The 17,373-nt window shown below is 45.3% G+C and overlaps 1 protein-coding gene across 17 annotated transcripts in view; it reads left to right on the top strand.

Moving 5' to 3' along the window:
* DOCK9 (dedicator of cytokinesis 9) overlaps positions 1–17,373 on the top strand; it is a 245,483-nt gene that overhangs the window by 106,656 nt on the left and 121,454 nt on the right. For all 17 annotated transcript variants that reach the window (XM_038759102.1, XM_038759096.1, XM_038759093.1 and 14 more), the window contains exon 2: positions 10,893–11,009. In XM_038759102.1, the coding sequence (XP_038615030.1) occupies positions 10,893–11,009 (117 nt within the window). The remainder of the gene's footprint in view (positions 1–10,892; positions 11,010–17,373) is intronic.

The raw sequence follows: 17,373 nt of genomic DNA, 5'->3' as shown, positions 1-17,373 counted from the left end.
ACTTACTATCTGTTGATATCTTAGATTTTCCAAAGGATGTGATAGCCCTTTTCACCACCATCTCTTTAGTTCTGTTGACTGTTTCAGCAGAGATGGTCGCTTTCAGAAGGGATCAAAATGCACGATCCATGGAACCAAGCTAAATGGTGGTTTGGGGATTGTGGAAGATTAAAAATCCTTTGGGCCTCAGGTTGTGGTCTGAGCCTACCTCTGGAGGCTGGGGCTTGGTATGGTGGCTGCAGGGAGGGAAGGAGGTACATAATAATAAGGAATGGTATTTGTTAAGGACTTACAATGTGTCAAGCACTGTTTAGTGCTGGGTAGGTACAAGCTAATCAGGTTGGACGCAGTCCACCTCCCACATGGGGCTCACAGTCTTAATCAGCGTTTTACAGATGAGATAATTGAGGCATAATAATAATAATAATAACGTTGATATTTGTTAAGTGCTTACTATGTTCCAAACACTGTTCTAAGGGCTGGGGAGGTTACAAGGTGATCAGGTTGTCCCACGTGAGGCTCACAGTCTTCATCCCCGTTTTACAGATGAGGTAACTGAGGCCCAGGGAAGTGAAGTGACTTGCCTAAAGTCACACAGCTGACAAGTGGAGGAGCCGGGATTTGAACCCATGACCTCTGACTCCAAAGCCCGGGCTCTTTCCACTGAGCCACACTGCTTCTCTGGAGAAGCATAGAGAAGTTAAGTGGCTTGCCCAAGGTCACACAACAGACAAGTGGCAGAGCTGGGATTAGAACCCAGGTCTTTCCGACTTCCAAGCCTGGGCTGTTTGCATTAGGCCAGCAAGGCTAATAGACTGTGAGCCCACTGCTGGGTAGGGACTGTCTCTATATGTTGCCAACTTGTACTTCCCAAGCGCTTAGTACAGTGCTCTGCACACAGTAAGCGCTCAATAAATACGATTAATTAATTGAAGGGCAGCAGCCTGGACTTTGGCTCCGTGTTCCTTCCCGGTAGCTCTGGCTTCAGAGTGTTCCCTTCCCTGCCTGCCCTGTGCTGGTTCTCCCCTTCCTCCGGAGAGCACTCAAGAATACCAGACACCTTTTTGTTGATCCAGAATCAAGCAGCGGGATTTATTGAGAAGCAGCGTGGTCTTGTGGATAAAGCACGCGACTGGGCAGCAGAAAGACCTGGGTTCTAATAAGCTGGGTGACCTTGGACAAGTCACTTCACTTTTCTGGGCTTTGGTTACCTCATCTGTGAAATGGAGATTAAGAGTATGAGCCCCATGTGGGACATGGACTGTGTCCAACCTGATTAACTTGTTTCTACCCCAGCATTTAGTACAGTGCCTGGCACATTGTAAGTGCTTCATCATCATCATCATCAATCGTATTTATTGAGCGCTTACTATGTGCAGAGCACTGTACTAAGCGCTTGGGAAGTACAAATTGGCAACATATAGAAACAGTCCCTACCCAACATTGGGCTCACAGTCTAAAAGTGCTTAACAAATACCATTAACAAAAATGGAGTGTTTACCATGTGCGAAGCTTTGTACCAAGTGCTTGGGAAAGTAGTACAACAGAGATGGTAGACACGATTCTCATCAGCTCCCACAAGGAGTTTACAGTCTGCAGGGGTTAGATTATTCATTGTCAGTCAGTCGTATTTATTAAGTGTTTACTGTGTGCAGAGCACTGCACTAATTGCTTATGGATAGGAGAAACCGAATATAAGAGTATTTATATAAGTACTGTGGGGCTGGGGTGAGTATCAAAGTGCTTATGGGCTACACAGCATGCAGTAGAAGCCACAAATGTATACTGTGTTTCTTAAACTACATTACTTAGGTTCCACAGGGGTCATGATAAGGGGGCACATGGAAAGTTTCTTTGTGGAAACTCACTGAGTGGCTGAACATGTGGTAGGGTGGACCCCTGATGTACTTCTGATGCTCCAAAGTGCTTAGAACAGTGCTTTGCACATAGTAAGTACTTAACAAATACCATCATTATTATTGGTATTTATTATTATTATTATTATTGTCAACTTGGGAGACACTGCCTTTGAGCCACAGCACTGAACATGAGCAGCCAACTGTGCTTAAAATAAAAATACCCCAAGTAAAGGCAGCCAAGGTCCTGTTCGGCCTAGATCTTCCGGACTGCCTGTTCTAAAACTGGATCAATGGCCATCTTAGCTTCCACCTTTGAGGAAGGAGACGGAGTGACAGAGATTCTACACTCTTTAACCAGAGGTGGATTTTGCCTAGTTGCAAATTTTAGATGCAGTGTCTACTGGGGCAGTGGTTCAGTGATATCTTTTTCTCACAGGGTGAGTGGGAAAATTCCCTTAGCCTGACTGGCTTTTAGGGAGCCATGTCACCATCCAATGGCAAGGTTTGACATTTTAAATTTGGGTGGATGTTTTTCCCCCTGCAGCATAAAAATGAATTCAACACTTGAGTAGTGTTTTTCTGTAAATAAGTAGAGTTCCACAAGTGAGTCTTCGCTTCAGTCATAATCAAAACACCAGCATTTTGCAGAGAGAGAGGGCGTGTTTTGAAATGGTTAGTGATGATAGAGGAGTGGTACTCCTCGAATTCTTTGGGACCTTACAGAGGTTGGTCCCTGGTGCCTTAGCGTGTTCAGGAACAGCGTTTTTTACGTTGGCTCCCAGACCTGATGTCAACTAAAGTTCTTTCCCCTTTCAGTTTTTATATAGCTTTTGTATCAGCATCAGCTAATGTATGAAATTAAGGGGGCTTAATTCTATGCCCCCTTCTCGACTTTTGAAAGGAAATTTTGTCAAGCGAAGTAGTCATCTCTCTGCCCTCCCACCCCAACCACAGGCTTTTGTGATCAAAATGGAGATGGCTTTATGTTTCTATTCTCTTATTTCCCCCAAACCTGGCGTATCTGAGGGAGGAAGAAAACCAATGGAGGTAGACCTTGTCTTTGAAGTTGAGGTAGGATCCCCACAATCTAAGCTCCTTGCCATTGGGAATGTGAAGTGGACAAGGCAGGGGCTGAGACCTTTCCCTCTCCCCCTTCCTCCCTCCTCCGCCATTGCTGGAGAAGCCTCATCCTCCCAGGGGGAGTGGGACAGGCAGATGTAAGCTTCTTTTGGGCAGAGATCGTGCCTACCAATCCTGTCACATTGTTCTTTACCAACACGTAGTAATGATAATAATAATGGCATTTGTTAAGCGCTTACTCTGTGCAAAGCACTGCTCTAAGCGCTACAATGCTGTGCATATAGTAAGCACTCGGTAAATACCACTCATCAATTGATTGGTCGATTATCCCTTTAGCGACTCCGGATGAGCGGTTCTCTGTTGACCAGTGAGGAGCCCGGGGCCCGTTCCCTCCCAGCGGCGATTGTTCTGTCGTACTGGTTCTCAGTTTGTCTATCGTCCTCCCTGTTTTGCAGTAGTGAGCCCCTGTGGTCCGGGAATTGAAGCTGATTCCCTCACCCTATACCATTTCCTTGTGCTTAGAACAGTCCCTTGAACAGAGTGAGCACTTAACCAAATGCCAGAAACAAATCAGCAACTCGGAACCTAAGCGAGTGGAGAGCCAAAGTGCAGTGGATTCCCCCACCGCTCCCAGAGGTCCCTCTAGGAGGAAGACAGCCCTTTTGGGGTCAGGTGAGCCCCCCATTCCCCGTGACCTCCTTTTTGGGTTGGAAAAGAACAGACTGCCTCTGCCTTGCACCTCTTTGAGGTCAGTAGCGTGTGAGCAGGTTGTGGATATTTGTTGGCCTGTTTCTGTGCTGTGGGCTAGCGGGACTTGAGCTCATCCTCCTCACTCCCCCGCAACGCCTTCCCTCTGTGTCGACATCACCTCCCAAATCTGCAGGGCCTCCCCTTCCCTTCCTGCTCTCTCATCCCCTTCCATGCCTTACAATTTTGAGAAAGGCTTCTGGACAGCCCCTGCTGCAGGCCTTTCACCCGGCCAACCCAGACTGTCGAGCAGTACGTGCTTCAGTCTTTTCTCCGACTCCTCCCTCTGTTCTGTCCACACTCATCCCACTCTGTCCTTACCCCCTCCCCTGATTCCAAGCCTTTTCCTGTCTTACTCCATGTTCCTGGTACCCCCAATTCCCAGAGCTTTATGCAGACATCTCTCTCCCTGACCCGTGTGAGGAGAGCCTAAAATCCCACTTCCTGCTTAAAGCCTTCCTCCTCTGACATGTTGGAGGTTCTTCTTCCCGTCCTGTGTTGCACTGCCTCTCCTACCACGAAATGAGGAACGGCATGGCCTAATGGAAAGATTAAGGTAATCAGAGGACCTGGGTTCTAATCCTGGCCCCGCCACTTGTCTCCTGTGTGACCTTGGGCAAGTCACTTTGCTTCACTGTGCTTCAGTTTCCTCATCTGTAAAATGGGATTAAGACTGTGAGCCCCATGTGGGACCTGGACTGTGTCCAACCTCATTAGCTTGTTTTTAGGCTAGTGTTTAGTACCGTGTCTGGAACATATTAATTGCTTAACACATACCATAAAAAATGCCGATATTCAACTCCCTCCATTCTGTATCAAGTAAATATCCATCTGGTTCTTTATTTTAGGGTTTGGCCTTCAGTGACTTTGTTTTCTTCATTTGAGGTACAGTTTCCTGTAGGTTTTGTCTTTTGTTTGAACTTCCTTGGGTACTTCCCTTAAGCCTGCATGGCTTAAGATTGAAAGCTCCTACAGAGCAGGGATGGTCCAGTGAGCCAATCTTAGCCCAGAAACCCCAGGTGGCAATCACTGAAACGTGCTCCATAGCTTCCTGCCTTTTTGCATTTTTTTTCATTTAAGTGAAACAAATGGTTTTTGATAGCAGAGTCTACCTAGAGTCTGTTCCTGTGTATATCCCGTCAGTAAACTTTCCAAAGGCACCTGTTTAGAAATATATATTCATATAGCAAATCCATATTTGTCTGGAAAAAATGGATTCACCAAACATTACCTTGGGCAGTCATTGTCCATTTGGAAATTATATAACCCAGTTTTAATCAAATGAAGGAGGAAGAAGCCAAACATAAGCCTTCAAAAATGAAATTAAACAGACGAATTACGCAGCTCTCTCCCCGGCGAACTCAGAAATGTGAATGAGTAAAGGAGGGGTTTATCTTTTAAAAAGTGCTCCCCGTGAGAGAACAGGGAGTTAGAGTCAGGAGTTCCTGGCTTCTGTCTTCATTCTCTCTTTGGGCCTAACTTCATCGTCATCTTAAGCTTGTGTATTACACTTAAGTCCCTCCCAAAAGTCTTGTAAAATTCCCTATGTATTTGTAAAGTGTTACATAAAAATCGAACATTATTTGGCATTATCTTTGATTTTTGTAACTCACGTTGTCAAGCCCAACTTTGACTATCTTTGCTGAAATGGAGTTTTTTGTTTTGTTTTGATTTGTTTTGTTTTGTGTTTTTGTTTGCTAGAGCTCAAGTTCTTTGGGCATTTTGAAGTTTGAGAATTTTTCCCAGTGTAATTTGATAATTGTGGAATTTAAGTGCTTAGTTTGGGTCAAGCACTGTACTAAATGTTAGGTTAGATACAAGAGAATAAGATCAACCCCTGCCCCACATGGGGCTCACAGTTCTGGGTGTGAACAGGAATTTAATCCTCATTTTACAGATGTGGTAACTGAGGCACAGAGAAGTAAAGTGACTTCCCCAAGGTCACACAGCAGACAAGTGGCAGAGCCAGGATTAGAACCCATGTCCTTTTTACTCCCAGGCCCGTGCTCTATCCACTAGGCCACACTCTTCTCTTCCTTTAAGTTTCTTACAAAAAGCAAAGACAGTCCCCAGCCCTAATTTCCGCCAATGTCAGTGATAATGATGTTGATGATGATGGTATTTGTTAAGTGCTTACTATGTGCCAAGCACAGTTCTAAGCACTGGGGTAAATACAGGGTAATCAGGTTGTCCCACGTTGGGCTCACAGTCTTACTCCCCATTGTACAAATGAGGTAACTGAGGCACAGAGAAGTTGTGACTTGCCCAAAGTCACACAGCTGACAAGTGGTGGAGGCGGGATTAGAACTCATGACCTCTGGCTCCCGCCCAGGCTCTTTCCACTAAACCACGCTGCTTCAAAGGCATTCCCTGGACCTTTCCGATAGCATCAATTCATGACATACCGAGGGCACAGTGGTCTCTGCTGCCAGAGAATCTTAAAGAAATATTCTAATATCTCTGTCAGCCGTCTTGCAGCATGTGTTCCTGCCCACGGGAGTATATCCCATTAAGGAAGTGTGGATGGCTCTGGGGAAGACGTCAGCCGTGCTCTATACGCAGACCAGGTGCGGGTCCTGGTAGTATCCTTTTCCCTTCTGGCCTCCTTTTCAAAACCCTCAATAAGCATCCTGTATTCATAGGCAGCCCGAAGTTGGTCGCTGTTGCTAGTGCCACTCTGGATATGATGCTCATCCTGGGTGAGGAAGGGTCTAGAAAAGGGTCTAATCTGTATTTTGGGGGGGGTCAGGTTGGAAGAGACTATTTTTCAATGATGCTCAGGCCCTGGGTGGAATCCTGCCTTTGGTTTTGTCACCCAAAGATACCAGCGGGGCTGTTTATAAAGAATAGTAATTGGAATGATAATTGCAGTATTTGTTAAGTGCTTACAGCGTGCCAAGCACTGTACTAAACCCTGGAGTAGATATGAGATAATCAGGTCCCACGTAAGGCTCACGGTCTAAATACCAGAGAGAACAGATTTTTTGTTTTTCAATGGTATTTAATAAATAATAAATAATAATGGCATTTGTTAAGCACTTACTATGTGCAGAGCACTGTTCTAAGTGCTGGGGGGATACAATGGGATCAAGTTGTCCCGCGTGGGGCTCACAGTCTTAATCCTCATTTTACAGATGAGGTAACTGAGAGCACCGTTCTAAGTGCTGGGGGGATACAATGGGATCAAGTTGTCCCGCGTGGGGCTCACAGTCTTAATCCTCATTTTACAGATGAGGTAACTGAGGCTCAGAGAAGTTAAGTGACTTGCCCAAGGTCACACAGCAGACATGTGGTGGAGCTGGGATTCAAACCCATGACCTCTGACTCCAAAGCCCGTGCTCTTTCCACTGAGCCATGCTGCTTCACGTATTTGTTAAGCACTTTTGCCAGGCACTGTACTAAGCGCTGGGGTAGATACAAGCTAATGCAGTTGGATACAGTCCAGGTCCCACATGGGGCTCACAGTCTTAACCCCCATTTTATAGATGAGGTAACTGAGGCACAGGGAAGTTGCCCCACACAGCAGATAAATGCCGGGATTAGAATTTACATCCTTTTGACTCCCAGGGCCACACTTCATCCCCTAGGCCACACTAATAAAGGGAACTGAGGTACAGAGAAGCGAAGTGTCTTGCTTAAGGTTGCACAGCAGACAAATAGTGGAGCCAGATTAGAACTCAGGTCCTCTTACCCCCAGGCCCGTGTTCTTTCCACTAGGCTAGGAATAGAAAACTAGGAATTCTTTCTAGGGGAGGTTTCTCATAGATTGGGGATGAGCAGACAGTGTCATAAAGCAATCTTTTTTGTCAGAAAAATCTGGAGTTCCCTCTAATGAGAAAGGAGTAACAGTATTTATAATAGTACTTATTGAACGCTACTACGTGAAGAGCACTGTACCAAGAGCTGGGAGAGACTACACAGGTGGGAATGGGACAGGGCCTTTTATTTGTTCATGGGGGCGGGGGGAGAAGATGGTTGGATGAAGAGCCATACTGATGTCTAGTGAATAAAGTCTTGCATAAATCTGAGTGTGTGCCCATTCATTTTAGCAGTAAAAAAGAAGAGGAAGCACTTGGGGCAAAGCTAAATGAACCCATTCTGTGACATAGTAGGAACAGTGTTCTCTGTTCTGATTCTCCTATGGAGTCCTAGCTGTTGAAATTCTAGTGTCCACTGTTTGTAGAAACAGTTTTAGTGTTTGTTTATTTTGTTTTTATCATGAACATCTTCCTTGTTCTTAAGAAGACTGTGCATCATGGCATTTAACCAATCTCCCTCTCCGCTCTCTGCCTAGCAAGAAAAGAGCTTTCTCCTAATTGATTATTTTCAGAATATTACATTTTACATTTAGTCTTTACTTAGGGTTTTGGAGAAGCAATGGAATATCTATTTGTGAGCTAGGCAGATTGAGGCACTCTCATCATGTACTTCTGTGACCTTCCCAAGTTTTCTTCATGAAATATGAATATTTGGGCCTGGTTTGGATCCCTAAACATCCAAAGTCCTTGAATTTTCCCTATAAATATTTAAGGTTGTTATCTAGTATACGGGTAGCACTAAAGAAGGTCAAGTGTTCTGGATGGACCTATAGTCATGCTTATTTATTATATACAACATTTTTGTGTGTGTGCATGTGTGTGTGTGTCTATGTATGTTCACAACCCATAAACACTGATATACCTCCCTTGATATATAATTCTTAAAGTTATATTAATTGCAAAGCCGATATCTACTACACTAAGCAGATGTCTGTTAAGTGTTGTTCAATTTATTCTTTTTTTGTGGTCACATGTTAAATATTCAGTGTTTCACATCTTGGTTTTAGACAGAGGTCAGCCAAAAATCATGTGTGTTTCTTACATTCTTGAGTGCCCTGGTGTGATTGTGAAACTTATGTGATACCAGTAAGGTTTCCTTGAGATAGGGATACTTAGACTTTTGTGATCATTTAAGAGAGAGGTTGAGGAGATAATTATAACTTTAGTCATGTTCAACAGTTAACATCGCTGAAATGTTCAAAAACAGTTTCAAGAAACAAACTATGGAAGCATACTGCTCTATTTAAAAAATCTACTAACCTAAAATGTTTACTTATTCTAGTGTGTTATATTAATAGGTTTTCTAATTCTTCATAAGCTCATTCTTTGAAAGTTACTGCTTGTCCCGAGGAAGCCCATATAGCAACTAATAACTTTTCAATCTAAGAAACCTGAAATTCAGAGAAAAAAGGTTAATGTAGTTACTTGCTCTGCTCTCCTTTTCCCTTTGTTTCACCTCTTCTCTTTATGTTTAACTCTTGGAGACTGTGTTTTGGAAGAGAATCAAGCAAGATGGCATAAAAACTGGAAGAGGACTCTTAGGGTCTGTCATTTCTGCTTTTTGGTACAGTCATATCAATCAATCAGTTGTATTTATTGAGCGCTTACTGTGTGCAGAGCACTGTACTAAGTGCTTGGGAAGTACAAGTTGGCAACATATAGAGACGGTCCCTATCCAACAGTGGGCTCACAGTGTAGAAGGGGGAGACAGAGAACAAAACCAAACATATTAACATATGAGCATCGAAGAGTATAGGTTTGGGTTTGTATAGATTTATGTTCTTTGGTGATGGATATAACATAGCTGTAGGTGGGAAATACAAAACTCTGTAATGTAGGTGTGTAATGTAGGTGTAGTGATATGATAGAGAAGCGGCGTGGCTCAGTGGGAAGAGCCCGGGCTTTGGAGTCAGAGGTCATGGGTTCGAATCCCGGCTCTGCCAATTGTCAGCCGGGTGACTTTGGGCAAGTCACTTCACTTCTCTGGGCCTCAGTTACCTCATCTGTAAAATGGGGATTAAGACTGTGAGCCCCACGTGGGACAACCTGATCCCCTTGTATCCCCCCCAGCGCTTAGAACAGTGCTTTGCACATAGTAAGCGCTCAATAAATACGATTGAATGAATGAATGAACGAATATGATGTCACTACGTGGCTGGAGGGCAGAGGAGGAAAAAAGAAAAGGGCAGTTCAGGCCGTCACACCTTCCCGGTCAGTCCTACACAATGGATGGAGGGAGTCTCCATCTCAGAATCTATTCTGGGTACCGAACCTCCAGCTCACGACGCCAGAAAGAAGAGACGAGCTGGGTTGGCTCCCATCCTCCCATTCAGGCTGTGACAGTTGGCTTTAAAAGCGGGCTGGGTCTCTGCCAAACCTGGGAATAGAACCACGAGAGTTTTGACCCATCATCTGGTGTCTGCATTGTCAGGTGGGAAGAACAGTGCTTGGCACATTGTAAGCGCCTAACGAATACCATTATTGCTATTATTATTATTATTTTCCATGGACAGAGAGGCTTCCCCCTAGTGCCATCAGCTGACACATGAAGGAAGGATAGAAAGATGATGGTATTTAAATGATGAGCATTTGGAAATGGCAGCGTAAGGATAGACATTGTAGACATGCATTCGTTTTGCAGCGCATTCCCGGCATACCTAGAGAAATGGCCACTGCGGGGTAAGAAAGGAAGCCTCTGGAAGAGACCTTATCCATACGTGTGAGATCCAGACCTCTGGTCGCCCTTATTCTTATAATGCTTATGACTTTTTGTGATCCAGAAATCATCATCATCATCATCAATCATATTTATTGAGCGCTTACTATGTGCAGAGCACTGTACTAAGCGCTTGGGAAGTACAAATTGGCAACATATAGAGACAGTCCCTACCCAACAGTGGGCTCACAGTCTAAAAATCAGAGGAGAACGTGTGCCGGAATGCCAAGGAACCTTGCTACTTTTCAGATTGCTGCCCTCTCTGAATGAAAATAGTAATTATGGTATTTGGTAAGCACTTACCATGTGCCAGGCACTGTATTAAACACTGGAAAACCTTGGTTTGCTATAGCGCTTTTATTACCAAAGTACTCTCACCTGAGTTAGTTCATCTCCACCCTCACAACAACCCTGTAGGGAGACAAGGCAGGTATTATTACCCCCATTTTACAGATGGGAAACTGAGGTACGGAGAAGTTAAGTGACTCACCCATGGTCACCTGGCAGGCTATTAGCTCAAACTCGAATCAGGGTCTTCCGGCTTCTAGACCGGCGGGCAGCCGCTTTGCCACACCGCATCCTGTGTGCATCACGTAACTTTCTAGATTATCCTACAGAAACCATAATGATTTGCAGTGTGTCTTATATATTATTTCTCTTTGTGTCTCCTAGGCGAAACCAAAGCTAATCGAGCCACTTGACTATGAAAATGTTATTGTTCAGAAGAAGACGCAAATCTTGAATGATGCGCTAAGGGAGATGTTACTTTTTCCCTACGACGATTTCCAGGTAATGGCTTTTATTTTGCTAAGCTTTTGAAATTGAATAATAGTCTTGAGAAGGAATGTCAGAAGATAAAAGTGGAGAATCATAGATCATATTTTAGAGTGCTTTAAGTCCTTCAGCAGTGTATTTGGGCAAGTCATTTATTTTTAGAAAAGTGTCTCCTTTTAACCATGACGAAAATCAAATATCAAAAGTAGTTCAGGGAGCAAGGGTGTGGTTCTTTGTGAACGCCCTTTTGTGTATTGTTTGTCCTAAATGGATCCTGTTGAAAACATAAGGACTCCGACGCCTAATGAAAGATGAGTATAATCATCTACTTGCACGTGAAACCTACCACGATCATTCACATTAACGACTGGAAGATGGTTTTCATAATCCTGGATTTCTTGGCTGCTTAAGTGGAAACCCTGATACACGAGGCTGTTGTTCACCAGCCACACCCACTATTGAGGGTAGTTGTTTCTTAGTTTTTGGTGATGCTCATGCCAGTCGCAGTGCATGTTTTCTGAACTGATGAGGTCTTAAGAATAGCCTCGTGTTTACCTACCCTTAAATCTTTGTTAAGCAGGGGGATAAAACAGCCAGGTTTGGAGAGCCTTCTGAGTCATGAAATGAGCATTTTAAAAGCCCCGTTTTCTGGTGTCAAGCCTAGAGCCTATGAGTGCGAATTTCCGGTGCGCCTGCCTTCTGGCTTCTCCCTCTCCTGCAAGGCTGAGTCAGACCCCAGAGACTGTAGTATCATTGAGCTGCATCGGAATTTGTGAACTCTGGGTTTCCTTCAGGTTTTCCCCCTCCATGGTTTGCATTTTGGAGGTTCGGCCCAAAGCATATGCATGAAGACTAGTCTGTGGGCACAGAGTGCCTCCGGGCTACCTGGATAGTGGGAGTATGTCTCACATCTGAACCCATTTTTACTTGTACTTCAGGGTGTTGGTCAGACATCGACCACACCAGTGCCTAGGGAGAGAGAGTCTTGTTACTAAAACCGTCCTCTACAACCAAGGAGCTGAATGAATGAGCTGAATGAGCTGCAGAATGAGCTAGGTGGTCTTTCTATCAGCTGTTTAGTGCTCTGTTCAAAGCACATTACCCAACTGACAATAAAAATAGACAAAATGGTCAAAATCCACATTTCCTAGCCTATGTATTAATCCACAGACAATGCATATGAAATGTTCCCCGGGCATCTGCCTCACTTCCGATCTCTCTCCCACCTTTTGGCTCTTCTCTTGAATGTCCTCCCTCTTCATATCTCATTCACTCCCATGACTTCAACTATCATCTCTACGCTGATGACACCCAAATCTAAATCTCTGCCCCTGCTCTGTCTCCCTCCCTTCAGGCTCGTGTCTCCTCCTGCCTTCAAGACATCTCCATCTGGGTGTCTGCCCGCCATCTAAAACTCAGTATGTCCAAGACTGAACTTCTTATCTTCCCTCCCAAACCCTGCCCTCTCCCTGACTTTCCCATCACTGTTGACAGCACTACCATCCTTCCCGTCTCACAAGCCCGCAACCTTGGTATCATCCTTGACTCTGCTCTCGTTCACCCCTCACATCCAATCCATCACCAAAACCTGCCGGTCTCACCTCCACAACATCGCCAAGATCTGCCCTTTCCTGTCCACCCAAAGTCGTACCCTGCTGGTTTAATCTCTCATCCTATCCCGACTGGATTACTGCATCAGCCTCCTCTCTGATCTCCCATCCTCCTGTCTCTCCCCACTTCAATCCATACTTCACGCCGCTGCCCGGATTCTCTTTGTTCAGAAACGCTCTGGGCACGTTACTCCCCTCCTCAAAAATCTCCAGTGGCTACCAGTCAACCTATGCATCAGGCAAAAACTCCTCACCCTTGGCTTCAAGGCTCTCCATCACCTTGCCCCCTCCTACCTCACCTCCCTTCTGTCCTTCTCCAGTCCAGCCCGCACCCTCTGCTCTTCTGCCACTAATCTCCTCACCGTGCCTCGTTCTCGCCTGTCCCGCCGTCGACCCCCAGCCCACGTCTTCCCCCCTGGCCTGGAATGCCCTCCCTCCACACATCCGCCAAGCTAGCTCTCTTCCTCCCTTCAAAGCCCTACTGAGAGCTCACCTCCTGAAGGAGGCCTTCTCAGACTGAGCCCCCTCCTTCCTCTCCCCCTCCCCATCCCCCCCGGCCTTACCTCCTTCCCCTCCCCACAGCACCTGTATATATGTTTGTACATATTTATTACTCTATTTATTTTACTTGTACATATTTACTATTTTATTTATTTTATTTTGTTAAAATGTTTTGTTGTCTGTCTCCCCCTTCTAGACTGTGAGTCCGCTGTTGGGTAGGGACCGTCTCTGTATGTTGTCAACTTATACTTCCCAAGTGCTTAGTACAGTGCTCCGCACACAGTAAGTGCTCAATAAATACGATTGAATGAATGAATGAATATCTGACAGGTGACCAGTCTCCCCACCTTCAAAGCCGTGTTAAAATTATATCTCCTCCAAGGGTTCTTCCCCAACAAAGCCCCCATTTCCTCTTCACCCTCTCCCTTGCACTTGGATTTGTACTCTTTATTTACTTCTCCCTCAACCCTCATGTACATATCCATAGTTTGTTTATTTATATTAATATCTGTCTCCCCCTCTAGACTGTAAGCCCATTGTGGACAGGGAACCAAATACCAAGCGCTTAGTACAGTGCTCTGCACCCAGTAAGTGATCAATAAGTACAATTGCTTAATTGAATGCCTTGAGTGTGCAGAATACCACCTTTGGGCTTGTTGTCTGCCTATTTTTCCAGCTTTTCTGCCTTATTTAGCTGTCCCCTATGCTCCCCTGCTCTTTTCTTGGAGTTTCCCAACCCATCCTAGCCCTGCATCCTAGATAAAAGTTTGGGGATCGTTAAAGATATTTTAAAGACAATTTTCTAGAACAGTTATGAAAATGTTCCACTTAACAAATAACCTTCATTCCTTCCCCCTATTTAAAGGCCTATGTTTGTAATCGCCAACGTCAGTATCCCTCCTGTGACACAGGCACAGAGAGGACGAAGCTGTTCGCCAAACCCCCACAGTCTTTGGGCAAGACTGGGAGCTATAGCTAGCAGCAGCAGCGTGGCTCAGTGGAAAGAGCACGGGCTTTGGAGTCAGAGGTCATGGGTTCAAATTCCGACTCCGCCACTTGTCAGCTGTGTGACTTTGGGCAAGTCACTTAACTTCTCTGTGCCTCAGTTCCCTCATCTGTAAAATGGGGATTAAGACTGTGAGCCCCCCGTGGGACAACCTGATCACCTTGTATCCCCCCAGTGCTTAGAACAGTGCTTTGCACGTAGTAAGCTCTTAACAAATACCATCATTATTGTTAACCGCTCCATCCCTTTGAACCAGAAAGAGAAGCAGCATGGCCTAGTGGAAAGAGCACAGGCCTGCAAGGCAAAGGACCTGGGTTCTAATCCTGGCTCTGCCACTTGACTGCTGGCTGACCTTGGGCAAGGCACATACACAAAAAAGGGGACTGGAGGTAATGCTGAGGGAGAACCAAATTAGGATGCGGCCTGAGCGGGCTGCCTTCCGCCACACCCCCAATCCCATCCAGCTGGCTCGGACTATCGGCTGGAGACGAGATCATAGTCGTGGTCCTGGAATAGCTGTGATGCAAAATTAAAACAGTGGGACAGAACCATCTCCGTGCCACTTTGTGGCCCTGGGTTGGTGGCCCCCGCTGCCTCTGTCTTAGCTACATTGTTCAGGTGGCCAGTTTGGGGCTGGTGCTGGAACTGCCGCTGCTTCTGCTCCTATAGCAGCTCTGGAAGAGCAGCCCTTCCTGCCCCTCAGAGGGTCACCCAGGTGTCTGAGTAGACTGGGGACAACCAGGGCAAGTGGATGGCTTGGCCTCTCTGGACTCCAGGAGCTCCAGGAGTGTGTGGCTCACTGTGGCCAACTTGTACCAACTTGCCAACTTCTACTTCCCAAGCGCTTAGTACAGTGCTCTGCACACAGTAGGCGCTCAATAAATACGATTGATTGATTGATTGATTGGAGCTCGGACATGGGGAGGAAGGTAATGGCAACAGTGGAGGAGGAGACCGAGTAGCAGGGAGAGGGTGTTTGTTTTATCAAAACCCTTCCCCTATTCTGTTTCCTCCACTTTGTCCATTCCTGTCTCTTTCCACTTTCCCCTTCTCTTCTTCCCTGTCTCCTCTTCAAGCCCTGCCCTAACTTCATCATTCAGAATTAAAAGTGGGTGCATGGGACAACTAATTCTTAATAATTTTGGAAGAAATACCTTTGCTAAATGACACTATTAATGACTCTTCTTACCAACCCATCAATCAGTGGTATTTATTGAGTGCTTATTATGTGTAGAGCACTGTACTAAGCCCTTGAGAGAGTACAGTACAACAGAGTTAGCAGACCTGTTCCCTGCCCACAACAAGCTTACAATCTACAGGGGAAAATAATAATAATAATAATGACATTTGGTAAGTGCTTACTATGTGCAAAGCACTGTTCTAAGCGCTGGGGGGATACAAGGTGATCAGGTTATCCTACATGGGGCTCACAGTCTTCATCCCCATTTTACAGATGAGGTAACTGAGGCTCAGAGAAGCTGTGACGTGCCCAAGGTCACACAGCAGACATGTGGCGGAGCCGGGATTAGAACCCATGACCTCTGACTCCCAAGCCTGGACTCCTTCCACTGAGCCATGCTGCTTCTCTAACCCCCAGGGAATCTTGTGACCTAGCAGACATCCCTTCCTTGGACTCTAAGTTCCATCCTGTAGAATGCACTCATGTTTCCTGTCCTCAACCAGTCTAATAAGAATGTAAATAAGTGATTTACAGTTTATAATTTAAGGATGTGTACATGGGGTTTGAGGGTGGGGAAAATGTCAAATGCCCAAAGGGTTGTTCTTGTTGTTCTTGATGGGATGTTCCTGCTGGAAAATGTATGTCCCTAATAGGTCATTTCATACTGCCCACTAAGGTAAAAGACTTCCCAAACTGTGTGATAGGAAAAATGGACTATACTACGGAAAAATGTAGTCCAAACAGTGGAACACTTGCAAGATTGTTTTCTGCAAGTGGATCTGGCGTAGGTTTTATTTTGGTTATGCAGTAGAAACAGACACTACACATGCTGAATGTTGACCTATTCTTCTGTCGACGTCTTCGCAGAAGGGAAAGACTGTCAGGAGGTTCATGGACCATGAGTGGACTCAAGAGTGTGTGCCCCACTGGGTTGATTAGCACAGGCAGGGAATTCTCTGGAAACATTTTGTACATATTTATTACTCTATTTATTTATTTTACTTGTACATATCTATTCTATTTTATTTTGTTAGTATGTTTGGTTTTGTTCTCTGTCTCCCCCTTTTAGACTGTGAGCCCACTGTTGGGTAGGGACTGTCTCTATATGTTGCCAACTTGTACTTCCCAAGCACTTAGTACAGTGCTCTGCACACAGTAAGTGCTCAATAAATACGATTGATTGATTGATTGATTTGGCTTTCCCAACTCCAAATCACAAACTTCTGTTTGTGGTGCATAGAGATGTGCCTTTTAGTTTTCCCCTTGTACCTGAGGAGAGTCCCTGTTATAAACTCCTAGGAATATGAGAAATGGCTCCTTCCACAGCTCTTGGGGAGAGGAAGAAGAGAAATGGCTCAGGTCTAATTTCCATGGAGCCAAAGACTCGTGGCTGCTGTGTGACCTTGGGCAAATCACTTCACTTCTTTGTGCCTTAGTTCCCTCATCTGTAAAATGGATATTTGACTGTAAGCCCCATGTGGGACCTGGTTATCTTGTATCTACCCCAGTGCTTAGCACAGTGCATGAAACATACCACTATTATTTTTATGATTATTATTGTGGAGGTGGGTGGGGAGGAACTGGAGAGGATACTTCTTTGATAATCAAAGCCAAGAAACGTGCAGCCAGGGGTGCAGTGCTGAAGCTGGAGAGAGCCAAGGGTGTGCTGAACGCCACCAAGTGAGAGACTTGTACTCATCACTAAAGGAGCTTTATGGCTCCTTATTCAGTGTTACGGCACTCCCATCACAGTGGAAAAATGAAGGCTTAACGGCAAGAACAATCAGCATGGCTCAGTGGAAAGAGCACAGGCTTTGGAGTCAGGGGTCATGGGTTCGAATTCTGGCTCTGCCAATTGTCAGCTTTGTGACTTTGGGCAAGTCACTTACGTTCTCTGTGCCTCAGTTCCTTCATCCGTAAAATGGGGATGAAGACTGTGAGCCCCCCGTGGGACAACCTGATCTCCTTGTAACCTCCCCAGCGCTTAGAACCTGGCTTGAATGGATCTGGGGTCCCTGTGTTGTCTGTATATATGAATATATGTTTGTACATATTTATTACTCTATTTTACTTGTGCATATT

The sequence above is a fragment of the Tachyglossus aculeatus genome, chromosome 17 (assembly GCF_015852505.1).
Source record: "Tachyglossus aculeatus isolate mTacAcu1 chromosome 17, mTacAcu1.pri, whole genome shotgun sequence".
Lineage (NCBI taxonomy): Eukaryota > Metazoa > Chordata > Mammalia > Monotremata > Tachyglossidae > Tachyglossus > Tachyglossus aculeatus.
This window is presented reverse-complemented; position numbering and strand designations above follow the sequence as displayed.